This window comes from Rhyacophila brunnea, unplaced genomic scaffold (genome assembly GCF_057557595.1).
Source record: "Rhyacophila brunnea isolate RB1 unplaced genomic scaffold, BYU_Rbru_1.0 scaffold_35, whole genome shotgun sequence".
NCBI lineage: Eukaryota > Metazoa > Arthropoda > Insecta > Trichoptera > Rhyacophilidae > Rhyacophila > Rhyacophila brunnea.
The window spans coordinates 1,209,509-1,226,405 of record NW_028233017.1 but is presented as its reverse complement, the minus strand read 5'-3'; the positions used below and the strand labels follow the sequence as shown (position 1 = coordinate 1,226,405).

Sequence of the window (16,897 nt, the reverse complement as noted above, 5' to 3'; positions counted from 1 at the left end):
TATATGGATACAATCTACCTAGTGTATTAGAATTTCTCCTATCCAAGATTTTCTCTTGATTAATAGCGCCTTTTTTATGACATATTAGCTGAAGAGTCTTTCTCAGTCTATAAAAGGGTTTGTATATCCCGATTTGTTTTACAACAGAGATTTTCAATGACTTATTTTAATTGCAAACATTTTAGCATCTTCTCAAATAGCTAGATCGGATCAAAAATTTATTAATCTCGAAAAAAATATGTTTATCGCCTATTTCGAGCTGGAAACATGTATAATCTTAGCAGAGTTAGCTTAAGAAGACTAAAAAATTATTAATCTCGATAAAAATATGTTAACTCGCATATTTCGAGCCAGAAAAATCTTAGCATCTTTGCAGAATTTGCTCAATCGGATCAAAAATTTATTAATCTCGAAAAAAATATGTTTACTCGCCTATTTCATGCTAGAAAAATCGTATAATCTTTGCAGAATTTTCTCAATTGGATCAAAAATATATTAATCTCGATAAAAATATGTTAACTCGCATATTTCGAGCTGGATCTTGTATAATCTTGGCAGAGTTAGCTTAAGAAGACTAAAAATTTACTAATCGCGAAAAAAAATGTTTACGCGCCTATTTCGATCTAGAAAATCTTAGCATCTTTGAGGAATTTGCTCAATCGGATCAAAAATTATAAACTTCACTAAAAAATATGTTTACCCGCTTATTTCGATCTAGAAAAATTGTAACGTCTTTATATAACTAAGTTCATTTGATAAAAGATTCTTTTTTTTTTATCGAAAATGCGAATATTTGAATTGTCAAAGAGGCAATTATAAATTCACTCTACATTTTCTTTTGGTTTGATAAATAGAAAATCGATTGAGAATTTTAAAGTAATGTATGAAAAAAATCTGCACTGCTAAAACAGTTTCAAAACATCAAACCAATCACAACTACGTCAGTGATATAATATATATTTTTCAATTATAGAATAAGTTGATAATTACATTTAATACACGATTACAATTTAATTTTTAATTTCAAAATCCCCGTTGATGATTCTAACAATATGCCAACCAATGTTGGATAAACGAGTAAAGTGCACCAAAAAGAAAATAACAGACAATGAGTTAGAAAGCAATGGGTACAGTGAAGTTTCCCATGACAATATTAAAATTTTGACAAGTATAAGAGGCTGTGAGCACTATCGTTTAGACACAGGAGGCTCATCATTAAATACAATGAGATTTTTATCGCAGAAAGATAGTAAAGAAAATTTTGTTTTTATTGGTGCAATAGGAAAAGATTTTGGTGGAGAGTATATTAGAAAAATGCTAGCTTCGGGCAATAAAAATACCAATTTTAAAGCCATATTAGAAGAGATTTCCGATTATGAAACTGCAGAATGTATTGTTCTTATAAACGATCGTGAAAGATCTTTAGTTACTAAAATTGGAGCAGCTAACAAACTTTCAAAGGATTTCCTGATTGAAAATAAGGATTGTATAAAAGAGGCAGAAGTTCTTTATTTTTGTGCTTTTTTTGTTTCAGCCATGCCAGAAAATTCGATATGGCTAATGGATAATATTGAAAGCCATCAAAAAATCGTTTTTAATCTTTCATATAAATCTTTATTTCAAGCAATCGATAAAATGATATTGCATAGAATCTTTGCAAGGTCTCTTGTTTTGATTGGAAATATCTCAGAATTCGAAGCTTTGGATATGGCATTATTTAAAAACAGAACCAAAAGCATCCAAGAGATGCTAACTAGAATGGGAAATGAAAAGAATAGTTCTTTATCTTCACCATCAAAAGTTTTGATTTGTACAGATGGCGAGAATCCAACTGCATATTATTTTAATGGTGTCTTTGGATTTGTTGACGTTGTTTCTATAAGTGATGACTTTATTGATACTTGTGGTGCTGGTGATTATTTTGCTGCAGGAATTCTTCATGGCATAAATGATATTTTGTCTGGAAATATAGTAAGTGTGATTTCAAAATCTCACGAATGGGCTCATGAATTGATATTTAAAAATTCTGAGTTTCTTAAGAAATAGTTCTAGATATAATTTGAATAAAAATGTAATATATTTTGTTCATTTGGCCTTATATGTTAAAATTAATATATTGAGTTGTTTGACTTCAATAAAAGAAAGTATCGGTAATTTTTTTTAAAAAGCTATATTAGCGTAAATTCCTTCTTTGACACAATTAAATACAGAAAAAGTATTTATATAAGGCTATTTACATTTTATCTTTCATGTATGAAAAATAAAAGTATAAATCCCAGTAATTTTATCTAAAACCCAATCCAAATAAAATTAATTTTTAGGCACAATTAAATATTAGAAAAAGTTTATATAAGACTATTTACATTTAAGTTTTCATGTATAAAAAGTAAAAGAACAAATCTTTGGTTATTTTATCCTAAAACCAGATTCAGGTAAAATTAATTTTTAGGCACAATTAAATATTAGAAAAAGTATTTATATAAGGCCATTTACATTTAGTCTTTCATGTATGAAAAATATAAATCACCGGTTATTTTATTCTAGCACCCAAACCGAGTAAAATTAATTTTTAGGTACAATTAAATAATAAGAAAAAGTTTATATAAGACTTTTTACATTTAAGTTTTCATGTATAAAAAGTAAAAGAACAAATCTTTGGTTATTTTATTCTAAAACCAGATCCAGGTAAAATTAATTTTTAGGCGCAATTAAATATTAGAAAAAGTATTTATAAGACTATTTACATTTGAGTTTTCATTTATGAAAAGTAAAAGTATAAATCCCAGTAATTTTATCTAAAACCCAATCCGAATAAAATTAATTTTTAGGCGCAATTTAATAATAATAAAAAGTATTTATAAAGTTATTTTAAATTTTAATTTCCATGTATTTAAAATAAAAGTATAAATCACGGGTAATTTTTTTTCTAAAATAGATTAGACTAAATTCTTTTCTAGCACAATTCAATTATAGAAAAGCAAATATAAAGTTATTTTTTTTCTAAAATAGATTAGACTAAATTCCTTTTTAGACACAATTCAATAACAGAAAAGGAAATATAAAGTTATTTTAGTCTTTACATTTCATAGGTATCTTATTTTTGTTAATTCTTCATAATATGACAAATTTTATTTTAAAGATAGCATAAAAATTTAATTATCTGTGACTTGATTTACAAAGACTAATTACAAATTTTACTTTGACTAAAATTTAATAATAAAAAAATACCCTTTTATAGTTTTTATAAACATAGCATAAAAAGTAATTGTTTGTTACGCTGATTTTTAAAGACCAAATAAAAGTAAATTATTTTGAACTACAATTTGTAATAAAGAAAAAATACTTAATAATCAGTTTCATATTTACTTTTTAACTTATTACAAAAAGATAATTTTTCAACCAGCAATTTTTTTGTGAAGAAAATATAAACAAACCTTTCTCCATAGTTATTTGAATGGCTTAAAAGCTTTAAATATATAAAGATAATATTTCAAAATTATGCATTGGAAGTAAATTCTTATCAACCATAATATTTTCATATGATAAAAATACAAAACATGCTATTAATTTTCGAAGCTATTCATGCATGTATTTATAAATTTAAATATAATACAGAAATTTATTGTTTTTTTAATATAACATTTTAATAGCAGTGGAAATAATATTTTAAACCATTACTAACAATAATATAGATTGAAGAAATAATTGTATACAAATACAAATTTTGTTTAAATAGTCGAACTAAGATCAAAATTAAAAAGATTCCTCCGTTTAAAAAATTGTGTAGAATTGTTGAGGCGTAAGATTAGAAAGAAGGTGATATAATGACAAAAATTATAATTGTGATGGAGGGTCGAAACACGGAATCCATTTTAATAAAATTCCAGGCTTAGTATATTTATTTACAATTGATTTAAACCATAAAATAATTAAGTTTTTTTTTCACATTAAAATGATCACAAATTTTTCTATTTATACTTTATCTGTGATTTATTTTGTATCTCAATCATTTCCATGACAATTGAAGTGATTTATGAATACACGTCATCGAATAAATAAATCAATTGATCATTAATATACAAAGCCAAACCTAGTCTTATCATTATGCGAGATATTTGATGTATTTAAGAAGTAGAATCCATTGATAAATATTAAAATTATACGATTGTCTTTTTCAATCTATTCTAATAAAAAATTTAGTGAAAATAATTGAATAATACAAAAAATAGTTTTATAAAAGCATAATAATTATTGATAATCAAATTATATTGTATTATTAATCTATTATAGGGCAAATAAACAAAGCGCGATGCCAGAAAATCGAGACAGTTATGGATTCTAAAAATAAAGAATGATTATGGGAGCATTGCACAAGATGTTATGACAGAACGTTTCTCAATTTTTAGAAACTGAAAATAAAAAAGTGTCTATTATTTTTAAGTTAGTTTATTGAGTAACTTCCTAATATAACAAAAGTCAATTTATAACATTTATATATGGATTTAAAAATAAAATATAGTAATGTGAATGTGTAAAGTTTGGTTTTCGAATAATGTACGCGACTGAATTTCAGCACTATTGAGCCCAGCTTAACTATTTTTAATCAGTATAATATCATAAAGTATTTTTTTAACTCGTGCTATATTTCACCACAAAGAATATGTAATTTATCAGCCGCTTTGTTCATTTTATCGACAGAAAGAATATATATCCTTGCAAATATACACTCTTCGAACACTGCTGTAATTTTAAAATAAATAAATTATATCCAAGAGATTTACCACATAATTTCATATTGAAATATAAATAAATTTATAGATAGATAAGAGATTCTTGAACATGCAACAGAAATTTACTCAGTGTGTGCGAATTAAAGGGTTTTTCTGCTAAAAATGGATATAAATGGTTTTTTAAGTGTGAAATAATCAGTTTAAATTTAAAATAAATGTTCATAAGCCATAAATTTAACCCGTTCTTCATTTATTCAAAAATTAAACGGCTAATTCAACACCGGTTAGCCCCTATTTTTGGTTGCTGATTTTAAACGCAAGCCTATAAAATTCGATTAAAATTAGGTCAAACCCCAGAAATTCATTTTTTTACAATTAGAGGAATCCTATAAATCTCTTATATACACAGAAGTATTCATTTTTTTACAATTAGAGGAATCCTATAAATCTCTTATATACACAGAAGTATATTTTTTTTTCGGAAATAAATTTTTGAGGTACAGGAAATAATATCAACATGATAAATAAATCCTAAAACATCCACACATTTTGATTTTATTAGACAAAATAATAATCAAAGATATGTAAATACTTGATCATTAAGCATATATGTTGTATTAAATAGTTAAAAAAAAATAGTCATAGAAAGAAAACACAGCAGAATGTCATAAATATATTAAAAAAAGGCAATAATTTGGTATCGATATCCTGCACACAATATTTTTGCTCTAAATCTTAATAAGTTGAAATTAAATGATAAATACTCTTAATAACAGGACAGACAATAGGGTGATGAGTTATCAGCATTTAAATTCAATATACACATAAAATATCAGTTAGTTCTGTGAAATGTTTTTTTCTGCAAAGATGTCTTATTTCATGATTTAATTACGTTTTATTTGATCATCTTTTAATGTCGATTTCATATTCGATTTTTATTCACCCCTTTCACATACAATTGTTTTGGATAAATTTCACTTTAAATATTTTATAAATTTTAAAATCACTATGAAAACGTTTCATTTGATCATATTTTAATGTCGATTTCATATTCGATTTTTATTCACCCCTTTCACATACAAATGTTTTGGATAAATTTCACTTTAAATATTTTGATAATTTTAAAATCACTATAAAGACGTTTCATTTGATCATGTTTTAATGTCGATTTCATATTTGATTTTTATTCACCCCTTTCACATACAATTGTTTTGGATAAATTTCACTTTAAATAGTTTGATAATTTTAAAATCACTATGAAAACGTTTCATTTGATCATATATTAATGTCGATTTCATATTTGATTTTTATTTACCCCTTTCCCATACAATTGTTTTGGATAAATTTCACTTTAAATATTTTATAAATTTTAAAATCACCATAAAGTATTTTTCACAAAAGTATTATTCTTACTCGAATTAAAGTTTAATCAATTTTATATGGCTATAAAAAAAGGCGCAAAGAAATTTGAAGGCAAATATTAGAAAAAAATATATACAGAAAAAAGATAAATATAATTATCAGTAAAAAAAGCAAAGATAATGATCAAAACACATAAAAAAAAACCATACCAAAATCCTTTTATTTATTGGATCGTACATGATGATTTTTCAAGTATAAAAAATCACTTGAAATTTCTAAGAATAGGCATATTTAAATCTTTACGTATTATGGAAGCTCAAGATAAAAATTATTTACCTTATTTGTTAAATATCTTCACATAAAATAATGGAAATTCTAATGTATATTTCGATAATTTTCATAATATTTTTTTTTTGAATAGTAATGCGCTAAAAAAAAAGACTCACATTTTTATACACCTATACTAAAAACATGGGTTTCTATATAGATAACCATGCAAATAAGTATTAAATATAGACATTTCAATATAAAAAACACGAAAAAAAAGACACAAAAGTTTCATGATTTTAAAAAGTCATTCCACACGCCACCAAAAAGTATACTAGGTCTTACAAGAAATTATATTAGCGGACATAATGCAAAAAATAAAAGCAATATAATTTTACATAAGCTGCCTCGCATTAAAATGGTGAATTTTTATTAATAGAAAACATATTTTTAGTAGACAAGCCTTGAATCATTTTCATAAAAACACATTTTTGAAATACGTTTACAATGCAAATACTGTTATAACAAAAAAAATACAGAAAAAAACGTTGAAATCGGTTTTATAAAATACCAAAATTATATAGACTATTATGATTTTTTAACAAATAAAATCCATAATTTGGGATCTTTATTAGCATTGGAATGTAAGATCCAGAAAAAAGAACGGAAATTGGTAATTAAAAAAATAAATTATCCGAAAATAGTTAATTAATATATAAAAAATCAAATCATTGGCAGTGTGGATAAACCGATGAATAAATTTTTATATGCGATATTTTTGTGATGCTGTAAAATTGACAATCACATAAAAAATTATCAACTGATTTTCTTATAAAGCTTAAATCTAACCATATAAATATCCAATAAAAACTTTGCAACTATCACATAAAAAAGATACAGATGTTTTAAGAAATTATATATATCTACACAGGTAAAAATATTGTAATCATTTTGTTATAACTATAACAGTATATCTATGTCATTGTTTTTATATGACTTTATATTTTTTATAAATATATTGGATCGCCCTTTTTTAAGGATCCACAAATATTTTTGAAAGATTTACTGTTAAGTCTGACTGTTAAATTTAGAAAAGTAAATTATTGTACATATTTTTTAATAATAAACATACGTTAAATGTATTAAATTAAAAAATCCCACGATGATCACGGAAGAATTTATATGAGTAAATTACACACCAAATTATTAATCTCTAAGAAATAGAACATATTTATAAACTCTAAACTCTAAATTTTTTATTTTTTTCATATTGAATGATATCTTCTATATCTGAGTATAAAAAAATAATCTCTTTTTTAGCCATCTTTAACAAATTATAGAGTGTTGTAAATTTCTAAATGTATGTTTTATTATTTTATAAATATTTCTTCATAAAAAAATCGTATCTTAATTGATATTTGTGCCTATAAATGGGATCAATAGGGTTCAATAATTATATTTTTTTAGTGTTAGCTTTACAATAAATCGCAACATTGTTAAACTTAACTTCTTTAGTAAGATTTTTCAATCATGCTATTTTTTAGATTTTTGACTTTTGGATGTATATCAATTTATTATGTAATTATGAGCATTATAAATATATGAAATTATTCGAAAATTTAACCAAAAGATGTATAATTTATTGCAGTTTCTATTTTTTTACTTTTAAAAAATAATTTTAGTTAAGTTATAGGCTAAATCAAGAGCTCTTTCGAAACTTTTTATAGTAAATTTAATCCAAATATTGGATATCTTAATGTACAAATTTTTTAGGCGTAAAAAAAACAGGATTGTATTATCAAATCCACCAAATAATTTTTGTGCTTTATGCAAGAAACTTGCTTAAAATTGTTCTTTCAAGAGGCAACATTATAATTTTTATATATCCACAATATTTTTTTTCAATTTAAATCGTTTAAAAAATTACAATTTACCAATTTAAGTTATGTATTCAAGACATTCTCTGAAAATAAAGTATATACAAATATTTAATCAATCTATATAAATTAATGCCTTTTTTCGAAAATATACAGCAAATAAGCATTATAGTTTGATACATAAAATAATAAATTAGCTCAAATAACTGTTGCAGTTTTATATGGAATATGGTTTGTAGTTAAGTGCATTTATATTTAAAAAAGTGCATAAACTATATATATCCCTTAAAAGTCAATACTAAGTGTAAGAAGACACTATTCTGTTTAATATTCATATTAATTTAGTTCAAAATGAAGGCAGTAAAATTTTCGAACTTTTTTGTTGGTCGATATGCTGAAAGGTGAAAGTGAACTGCATTCATTGCTTACTTAAAAAAAATATAAACTCTATATTATATCCTATATGATGGCATCTCGTATATCTCTGGACAGATGGTTAATACATCGGTTGGTAAATTTACCTCAAAGTTTCACATTAGTTTTGTAATAAAAAAATCACCGGCTTCCGAAAAGTTATACGCAAAAAAAAGATAGATATTATATATTCTTAAATTACATCGTATATATCTAAAAACATAAAACAACTTTTAAAACATAAATAATTTTTTTTAAGACTATCTTAAACAGATTCACACCTATTTTATGGAAAGTTATGAACACAAGCCTATATTTGATGGATGGCTCGATCTTATTTCACAGGCATTTTTTTTATGGATTTCGATATATTTTGAGTTCAAGGAAATTTGAATATAATTGAGCTATAAAATATTTAAGCACCATAAATTTACCTTAAACACGAACAAATAAGACATATCGTTGTATTTGAGTGTAGTTTTTATTTATTAGAGCAACATAGCCTTAAATTGTCTAAAACCACATAAATCTGCAAAACTTGCGAAGAAATATTCATAAATTTTGTTATCACTAGCTAGTAAAAAGTAATTTTTTACATGTGCCTTATAAGTAATTTATGTATAAAATTATACTTACTTATGCACTTTTATCTTTTCAAAGAGAAATTATATCCAAAGAAAGCTTTTGTAATAATATTGGGTCTTAAACAAGACCTCTTGTTTGTAACAAATTTTTATTTCTGACCTATATTGGTCTTTCAAAGCAACACTTTATTATGTTTCGATATTAAATGCAATTTCGAAATCTATTTATTCCCTTTGTTTACATAAAAGTTTCTGATAAATCTTTAACTACCAATATTCATCAATTCAAATTTCCTTTCGATTTTTTGATTATATATTATACCAGCTTCCGATAGCATATGGTAAATAAAATGACTTTATAACGAAAAAATAAGATATTTTCAAAATTTTTAGTTCAATATATAATCTTGTTTAACTCTATTGGCATAAAATCTAGCTCATAAACCTGCCAATCATACCATTTCAAAATATTTTATAGAAAAAAAGTACAAACGTTTTATATACTATTCGTTAAATCAATATAGCCCCCCCAATACAAATCAAACCTATTAATTATAGAATATGGGTCTAATGATAAAATACAAAGGTGCTGGATCTATAAATGCATGGATTGTAAAAAATCCGAAATTTCAAAACATCTAAATTTATAACTATACCATAAAAAAAATATTTTAAAGCATAAAAATAACATAAGACAAAGATTCAACCGGAGAATTTATTTCGATAAGTTTATGAAGATTGTAATAAAAAATTATAAAATTTTCTTTCAAAATAACACATTCGTTAAAAAGATAGCCTCGATTATAGTCAATTTAAATGCAAAACTTGTATTTAAAGGTTATACTTGACTTTCCACAGAAAATTCATCTATCTACAACAACATACAAAAACTTATATGCTAGTAAAATCAAGATGATAGGTTTCGGCTATGATTTTTCCTCTAAATAGATTGTTTATTTTTTAAGAAATAAAAGATTGATGCATATTCTATAATTTATAATCTGGATATTATGCCCAAATCGTTAGAGACGAAGAGGTCCATCGTAATATAAATATAAAACTAGATAGAATAGATGTATTTTTTTAAATAAATCTTTACAGAAACAAAAACTCATATTTAAAATACACATTAAAAGTAACCTATGGATTTTTGAGCATTATTCATATTAAATTTAATAAACAAATAAATATTTTTTTCATATTTTATGGCTTCATATTCCGAGATATTTATACAAAGTAGCTACTATATTATGAAAAATGTAATTGTTTCTTTTTTGAAAAACGTATAGCCCATTATACGTTTTTAAATAATTTAAAGATACTTTAATGTTTAAATTTCGCATTGAAGTTGAATAAAAGGTTGAAAATAAAACCAGATGTTTTGTTCTATTTATGCAGTGATAAGTCTTACTTTTACGGATTTCATCTCCTTGACATAAAATAAAATAGCTTATATACCATCGTTTACCCTCGAAATACGTATTTTCGTATGAAAATAAGACTATTTTGACCTTATATTTCACAAAGTTTCAATTGTTTTACTTTAGTACTATACCGATCGGCATAAAAAAGGAACTATGTTTGATTATTTTTTTAATTTTTAATGTTTTAATAAATTTTTATAAGCACATTTTCTTTCGGATCATTTGTAAATTCATAATTTCTGGAGATAAATTTTCAAGGCTTCATTTCCAGATGTTATGATTCTTCTAGGAATCACAAAAGCAAAGTAATATTCTTCCCAAAACGATTTCTTCTTTTAAATCCATCACTATGTTAATCAAAAATTCAATACTACGTATTCAATTACATATTTATGTAACAATAAAGATCCATAGATAGACAATTAAATTCATCATAAATTTTATGTGAGTATTCACAAAAGTTAATACATGTTTTTATAGACTTTGTAACTAAAAAATTGATGTATGCATCAAAATAGATCAAGCGGTAAAAGAAAAACAGATAAATATCGTAATTTAGTAGACAGGAACAGTTCAGGAAAAGAATGGTTTAACCTAAGATAAAAATTTTTAATATAGAATAATATGGTCGATTATTTTATCAAACATAAACTATATTTTCTTTTAAAGCGAAAACTATTATCTAAAGGAACTAAAAAATAGTAGATTAAAAAGACTTTTACTAAGAAAAGTCACTTTTAACTTTGCACATATTTTTTATGTTTTATGAAATAAAAATACTATATCCTTATAATATGACCACTGGTAGAATTGAAATGAAGTTAAAATAAATGCTTAAAGGCTTAAACTACTAACAACACAATAAACTTGTTTTTTAAAATGATTTTATCTTTATAAGAGCTTTTCATTGTGATGTTAGCTAAAAATTTACAAATGCTTATTATTTGATTATAAGTTTAATTAGATGATAGCATCATATTATTTTTTGCGGAATTTATTTGGTTCGAATCAATTAGCTTTTATTTATTTATAAATTAAGTTTATTTTTATTAGTTTTATCTATTTAGACGTAAGAAGCCCCTGGGAATATTGCCAAACTCCTTGATGTATCTTTTGGCACCTTCCCCTGATCTATCTTCATCAACTGCCTTTCTCCACTCAAATGAAATGAGCTCAAGTGTCTTGCGGAGTGTGAGAGCTTGCATGTATGCTTCCACTTCATTCGGGATTTTTAACTTCTTAAAACGGTTAGAATTTATTTATATATACGAAATTTTGTATTTTTCCGATAAAAAATAACACTAGGAAAATAACAAAATAATTTATAGATCGTATATAAAATAATTATAATCTTCATTATTTTTTTACTGGAATCAAGCAAATAAATTATAAATAAAAGCAAAAAAAATATGAATCGTGTATAGAATAACTATAATCTTCACTATTATTTTATTATTTTATTGGAATTATATAATATTGTCTCGTTTGCCCAACAGTGAGCTTTTAAAATGACATACTCGATACATTTTTCTTCAATTTCTTTAAAACCGTGAATAATACCAGCTGCAAAAAAATCCCCAGCACCACACGTATCGATAGACTTTGCTTTCAAAGGCTTAACATTAACATGCCCTGTAGAACCCTTATAATAATAGGTGGTAGGTTTTTCTGCATTAGTACAAATCAACACAATATCATCGTTATTTTGGGCGCAAAGATCTTCAGAAGCACTACTAGCCATTGCCTTATGCTCTTTTATTTTTGCAGAAATTTCACAAAGAATTTTTTCAGCATCGAGAGGTTTTGATCCTAGTAAAAATTTGTGAAGCGCTTCAAATTCTCTGTGGTTTCCAATAAGAATTGAAGATTTTCTGCATATATTCTCCATGCGTTCCCTTTCAATTGTATTAAATAAATACTGAGATGCAAGATTGAATATTAGCTTTTGACCTGGGTTTAGATTATTTAGAAAACAATCCACCCTATCTGCCATTGAAGACACAATATAACCACAAAAATATACGATAGTGAATTGAGCGAATTTATCCATATTTTGTTTAAGAAATTTTATAGAAAGCCTATCCGCTGCACCAATTCTTGTAGCCAATGATCGTTCCGCATTATTTAAGTAAACAATGCATGCACCCGTCTCAGAATCGGCTACATCTTCGAACAAAGCGGTAAAATTTGAATAAGAGCTAATATTTTGGCATTCTTTTCTTATAAAATTTCCTGCACTATCATTTGCAACGGCTCCAATACACACAAGCTCCCAGTTTGCTTCTTTTTGTGCTAATTTCTTCATTGTCGTCAATGCAGATCCACCTAGATTTTCACTTAAATATGTTTTTTCATTTTTATGGTCATGCCTTTTGTATTCTTCGGACGTAATCCCCTTGAATCCATTGTGTAGGAGACCCCTTTCTAGTATTTGTTGACTTGTAGCTTCTTTTCTTCTGTCAAGTATCGGCTGACATATGGCGAATACGATCGTAACAATTGACATTATAGAGTTCTCAAAATATTTACAATTTATAGTATTTTTTTAATTTTGGAATGTAAAATTGATTGAGATTATAATCTCTGATAAGAATTTATAGTATTTTTTGATGTAAGACGTGTATGAATGATCATGACCAAAAAAAAATTTGACTTTTTCAAATAACAGGTACGAAGGATTGTGCAAATAACTTAGAATTTAATGATAGTATGCAAAATATATTTCAATGTATATTTTTTTAAAAATTGCTTTCTAGGCCATCAACGTGATATCCAATGCAAGTTTATATTTTAAATCATAACATAGCAAATATTTCATAACTACATAAATTCGTGTATTAAGGAGTTGGGAACGCCAACTAAAGCAAGAGCACATATACAAAGAATATTAATCATGAAGACACTTGAATAATAAATAAATATTTTATGTAAAAGATTGGTAATAGTTAGGATTGAGAGAAGTATTAAGAAAGTCTGTATTTTCGAATAATTTAATCTTCTGCTTGAACAAATTTGCCTAAAAATTAAAACACATAGAAATTTTATCCAAGATTGTGTTTTTTTATTTTTTCGAGATTTATAGAATGAGATATGTATTTTAAGACAGTTACTAGATCCTTATAGATTAAACTTCTATTGAAATAATTTTTTCATCTAAAAATCAAAGAATTTGATTTATATGGTACTTTTGACTTATATTTTATGTTTTTCATTTTAGCTTAACTTGAATAATTTTAAGTATGAACAATATGTCTATAATAATGTCTACATCATCTTTTGTTAAATAATAATATTAAGATCTTTTTATAAGCATCAATTTTATACCATAAAATCAGATTTCTTTTTTTAGCATAATAAGATTAATTTCTCAGTACCACATCATATGTTTACCCCCTGGCTATACTTCTTCTCGTGAAATTTCTCCAACTTTTCTAAACTTTTTATGATCTTTTGGTTCAAAAATTTTCTTCGATTACAATGTATGAATATATCCCCAATTTAAACATAGTAATATATTTTTATCACTTCTTATGCATTCTCAGTAAGGACATCTTTGTTTTTTTTCAGATAATTTTTTTTAAGCACGAAACAGGGACAAATTTTAAGGTAATCATAGTGATCTTTATTTAATCTAGAAACGTTACCAAATTCATTTTTATTATATTTTAAAAACATATTTTGCATCTATTTGCTTTCATTAATGATAAATTCAGTTATTATAGAATTATATTTTAGATTTCATTTTTTGTATTTTTAATAAATAATGACCTAAATGCGTTGATAAATAAATGAGATTTTTCATGTTTGCAATGAAATTCCAACCAAAGCATAAGGAAAAACACATGAATGTGTAAGCCTTGAGCGTATAAGATGAATTAAGGAATACTACAAGGGTGATGTACTTCTAAAGAGTTCTAAGAAAACATCTCAAGAAGAGAAATCTAAAGTTAAGTGCAAAAAATTGTTTTTAAATGACAAATTAACCTTTAAATAAATATAAATTTGAAGTTATGCTTTCTACGAGCAATTACTATATTTTTCGATTTTAATGGTGTTATTCAGTGTTTTATATAGTTAAGTCGCCATTAAAATATTGTAAATCAATTAAAGTCTTTTTAAATAGTCTTATATTATCCAATTCATTATCAAAAGTTTCTAGACCAAGTTTCTAATTTTAATTTGCTTTCATCTCTAAATATAAATTTAAAAATATATTTTAAACCACTATCAGTAATTCTTGATTGAGAATATATCTTGATATTGATAGATGACGTCACGTGTTCATTTAAAAAAATATATGAGAATTTTTCAATTGGAATCCAATGAAATTTTTAGAATTGTAGCTTGTGGGTGATAATAGAACATGTAATCTGGCCAAGGGTACAATTATAAGTAAAAAAAATATTGGTATGATTTTATATAGAAATCCGCCAATTTATGATGCTATTTTTGCCTTTTTAGAAAATAATGGCTTACACTTAACATAATATTCACAGTGCTAAAATAAAAACTCGGAAATTTATGGTTAAAAATATATAAAAAGAACAAATGTACCAATTTTCTAATCAATATAAGCGAAAAAATCTTTCCAAATTATTTGAAATCGATTTATCATTATTGACCAATAATACATAAATTTTGTGGAAACAAAAAAAGAAAATGAAATAAATTATCGTGAGTTGATCACATGAGGGGGATTTGTACATACTTGATTTCACTAAGACGAAATTCATCACTAAATTATTAAATTAAGGTAGCAACCTTTGTTATAAATTTAATTAGGTAGATCCACATAAATATAGAATAATAAAGTTAAAAGGATCTATGCGCGTATAATTTGACATAATATATAGTTATCTATAATCAAAAATACACTTAAAAAGAAGCTTCATCCTATTTAATTGAATTAAAAATTAGAAAAAAAGGGTGACATAAATATTGGGGATATTATTTCATCGATTGCATGTTATAAAAAGGTTCAAATTATTATTTTATCGATATAATTTTCTGGTGACAGAAAAACAAAATCAATAAAGATGAGCGTAAACAATAGTATTTAAGATATGCTAATTGCAAAAAAATTAGTTTGTGCCGGATTTTCTTTATTTTATGATATTTTTCCTTTTTATACCCTTTAAGCAAGTTTTAATATTTTTAGTCAATGTTCGCTATTAATAACTTTAAACAAAAAGATATTAAACCATTAAAAAATTTGGATAAATGCGCTTATAAGTTGTAATCAAAATAAATTTACAGGACGTTGAGGTACGATGGATTTGATTATGATAATTATAAATAAAGCATGAAACAGTAAAGTTATCACATTTTACTATATTTCTAATATCTTTATTTGCTCATTTACGCTTATTTAATCATTAAGTTTTTGAGTATTCATTAACATTGTATAAATTAATCTATAGATAATATGATTCATTAACTCGTTTTCCGCTGGATAATGATATTTTGCCATAATTCTAATTAGTATTTCATACCTAAAATAAAATCTGCATATCTTTATTCAATTCGAGAAGCTTTATTAAATTTAAAAATTTGTAGAATTCAGATTTTATGCATCAGAAACGGTGGGTTAAATAGTACGGTTTAAATTTCATGATTTGTCTGTGTTTTATTAGCGAAATAGAAGCATCAACTGTACCTTCTATATATATTTATCAGTAACTTCTTTTTAATGTTTATTTAAACATATTTCAAACCTTAATCACAATTAAAAACCTTTTATTTAACGCTTTTTCCTATTTTTTCATATATATAAGTTCCAGAATTTTTGAGCCTAAATTTTATGTTTATATTTGTTTACTAATATATGTCTTTTTTTTTTTGGAAATTTGCATATTTGAATCCTCGCTAAGTGTTTCTTCATAATTCCTACAGCCAGTTCGATCTACGTCGATTGAATATGTTTTACAAGGGTGCAGATAACATGAGATGGGAATGTGATTTATATTCCTTTGCACGAAGTTTCACCATCTACCAATTACAACTTTGCCCATATCCTTTATGAACGCAGCAAGCTTCATTTCAATTCGGATTGTCAATTTTTCTTGGTTTTAATGAATCACTACCTTTCAGGTATTTATCGGTTTTGATAAGTGTAAATGATTTGAGGGTTTATTGTAGTTCTAACACATGCCATTAGTAATGCGCCTTCATTAACAACTGCTTCAACGTACTCTTTACATTTTACATAAAAATTAAGCATTAAAATATATAAGACATGC

General features: G+C 25.0%; 1 protein-coding gene across 1 annotated transcript; it reads left to right on the top strand.

The window, feature by feature from the left end:
• Positions 1-1,314: 1,314 nt before the first annotated feature.
• Positions 1,315-4,299, top strand: LOC147067653 (uncharacterized). Its single transcript, XM_085953468.1, has 3 exons — positions 1,315-1,576; positions 1,817-1,971; positions 4,291-4,299. The coding sequence occupies exons 1-3, from the start codon at positions 1,315-1,317 to the stop codon at positions 4,297-4,299; spliced, it is 426 nt and encodes a 141-aa protein (XP_085809594.1).
• Positions 4,300-16,897: the final 12,598 nt, after the last annotated feature.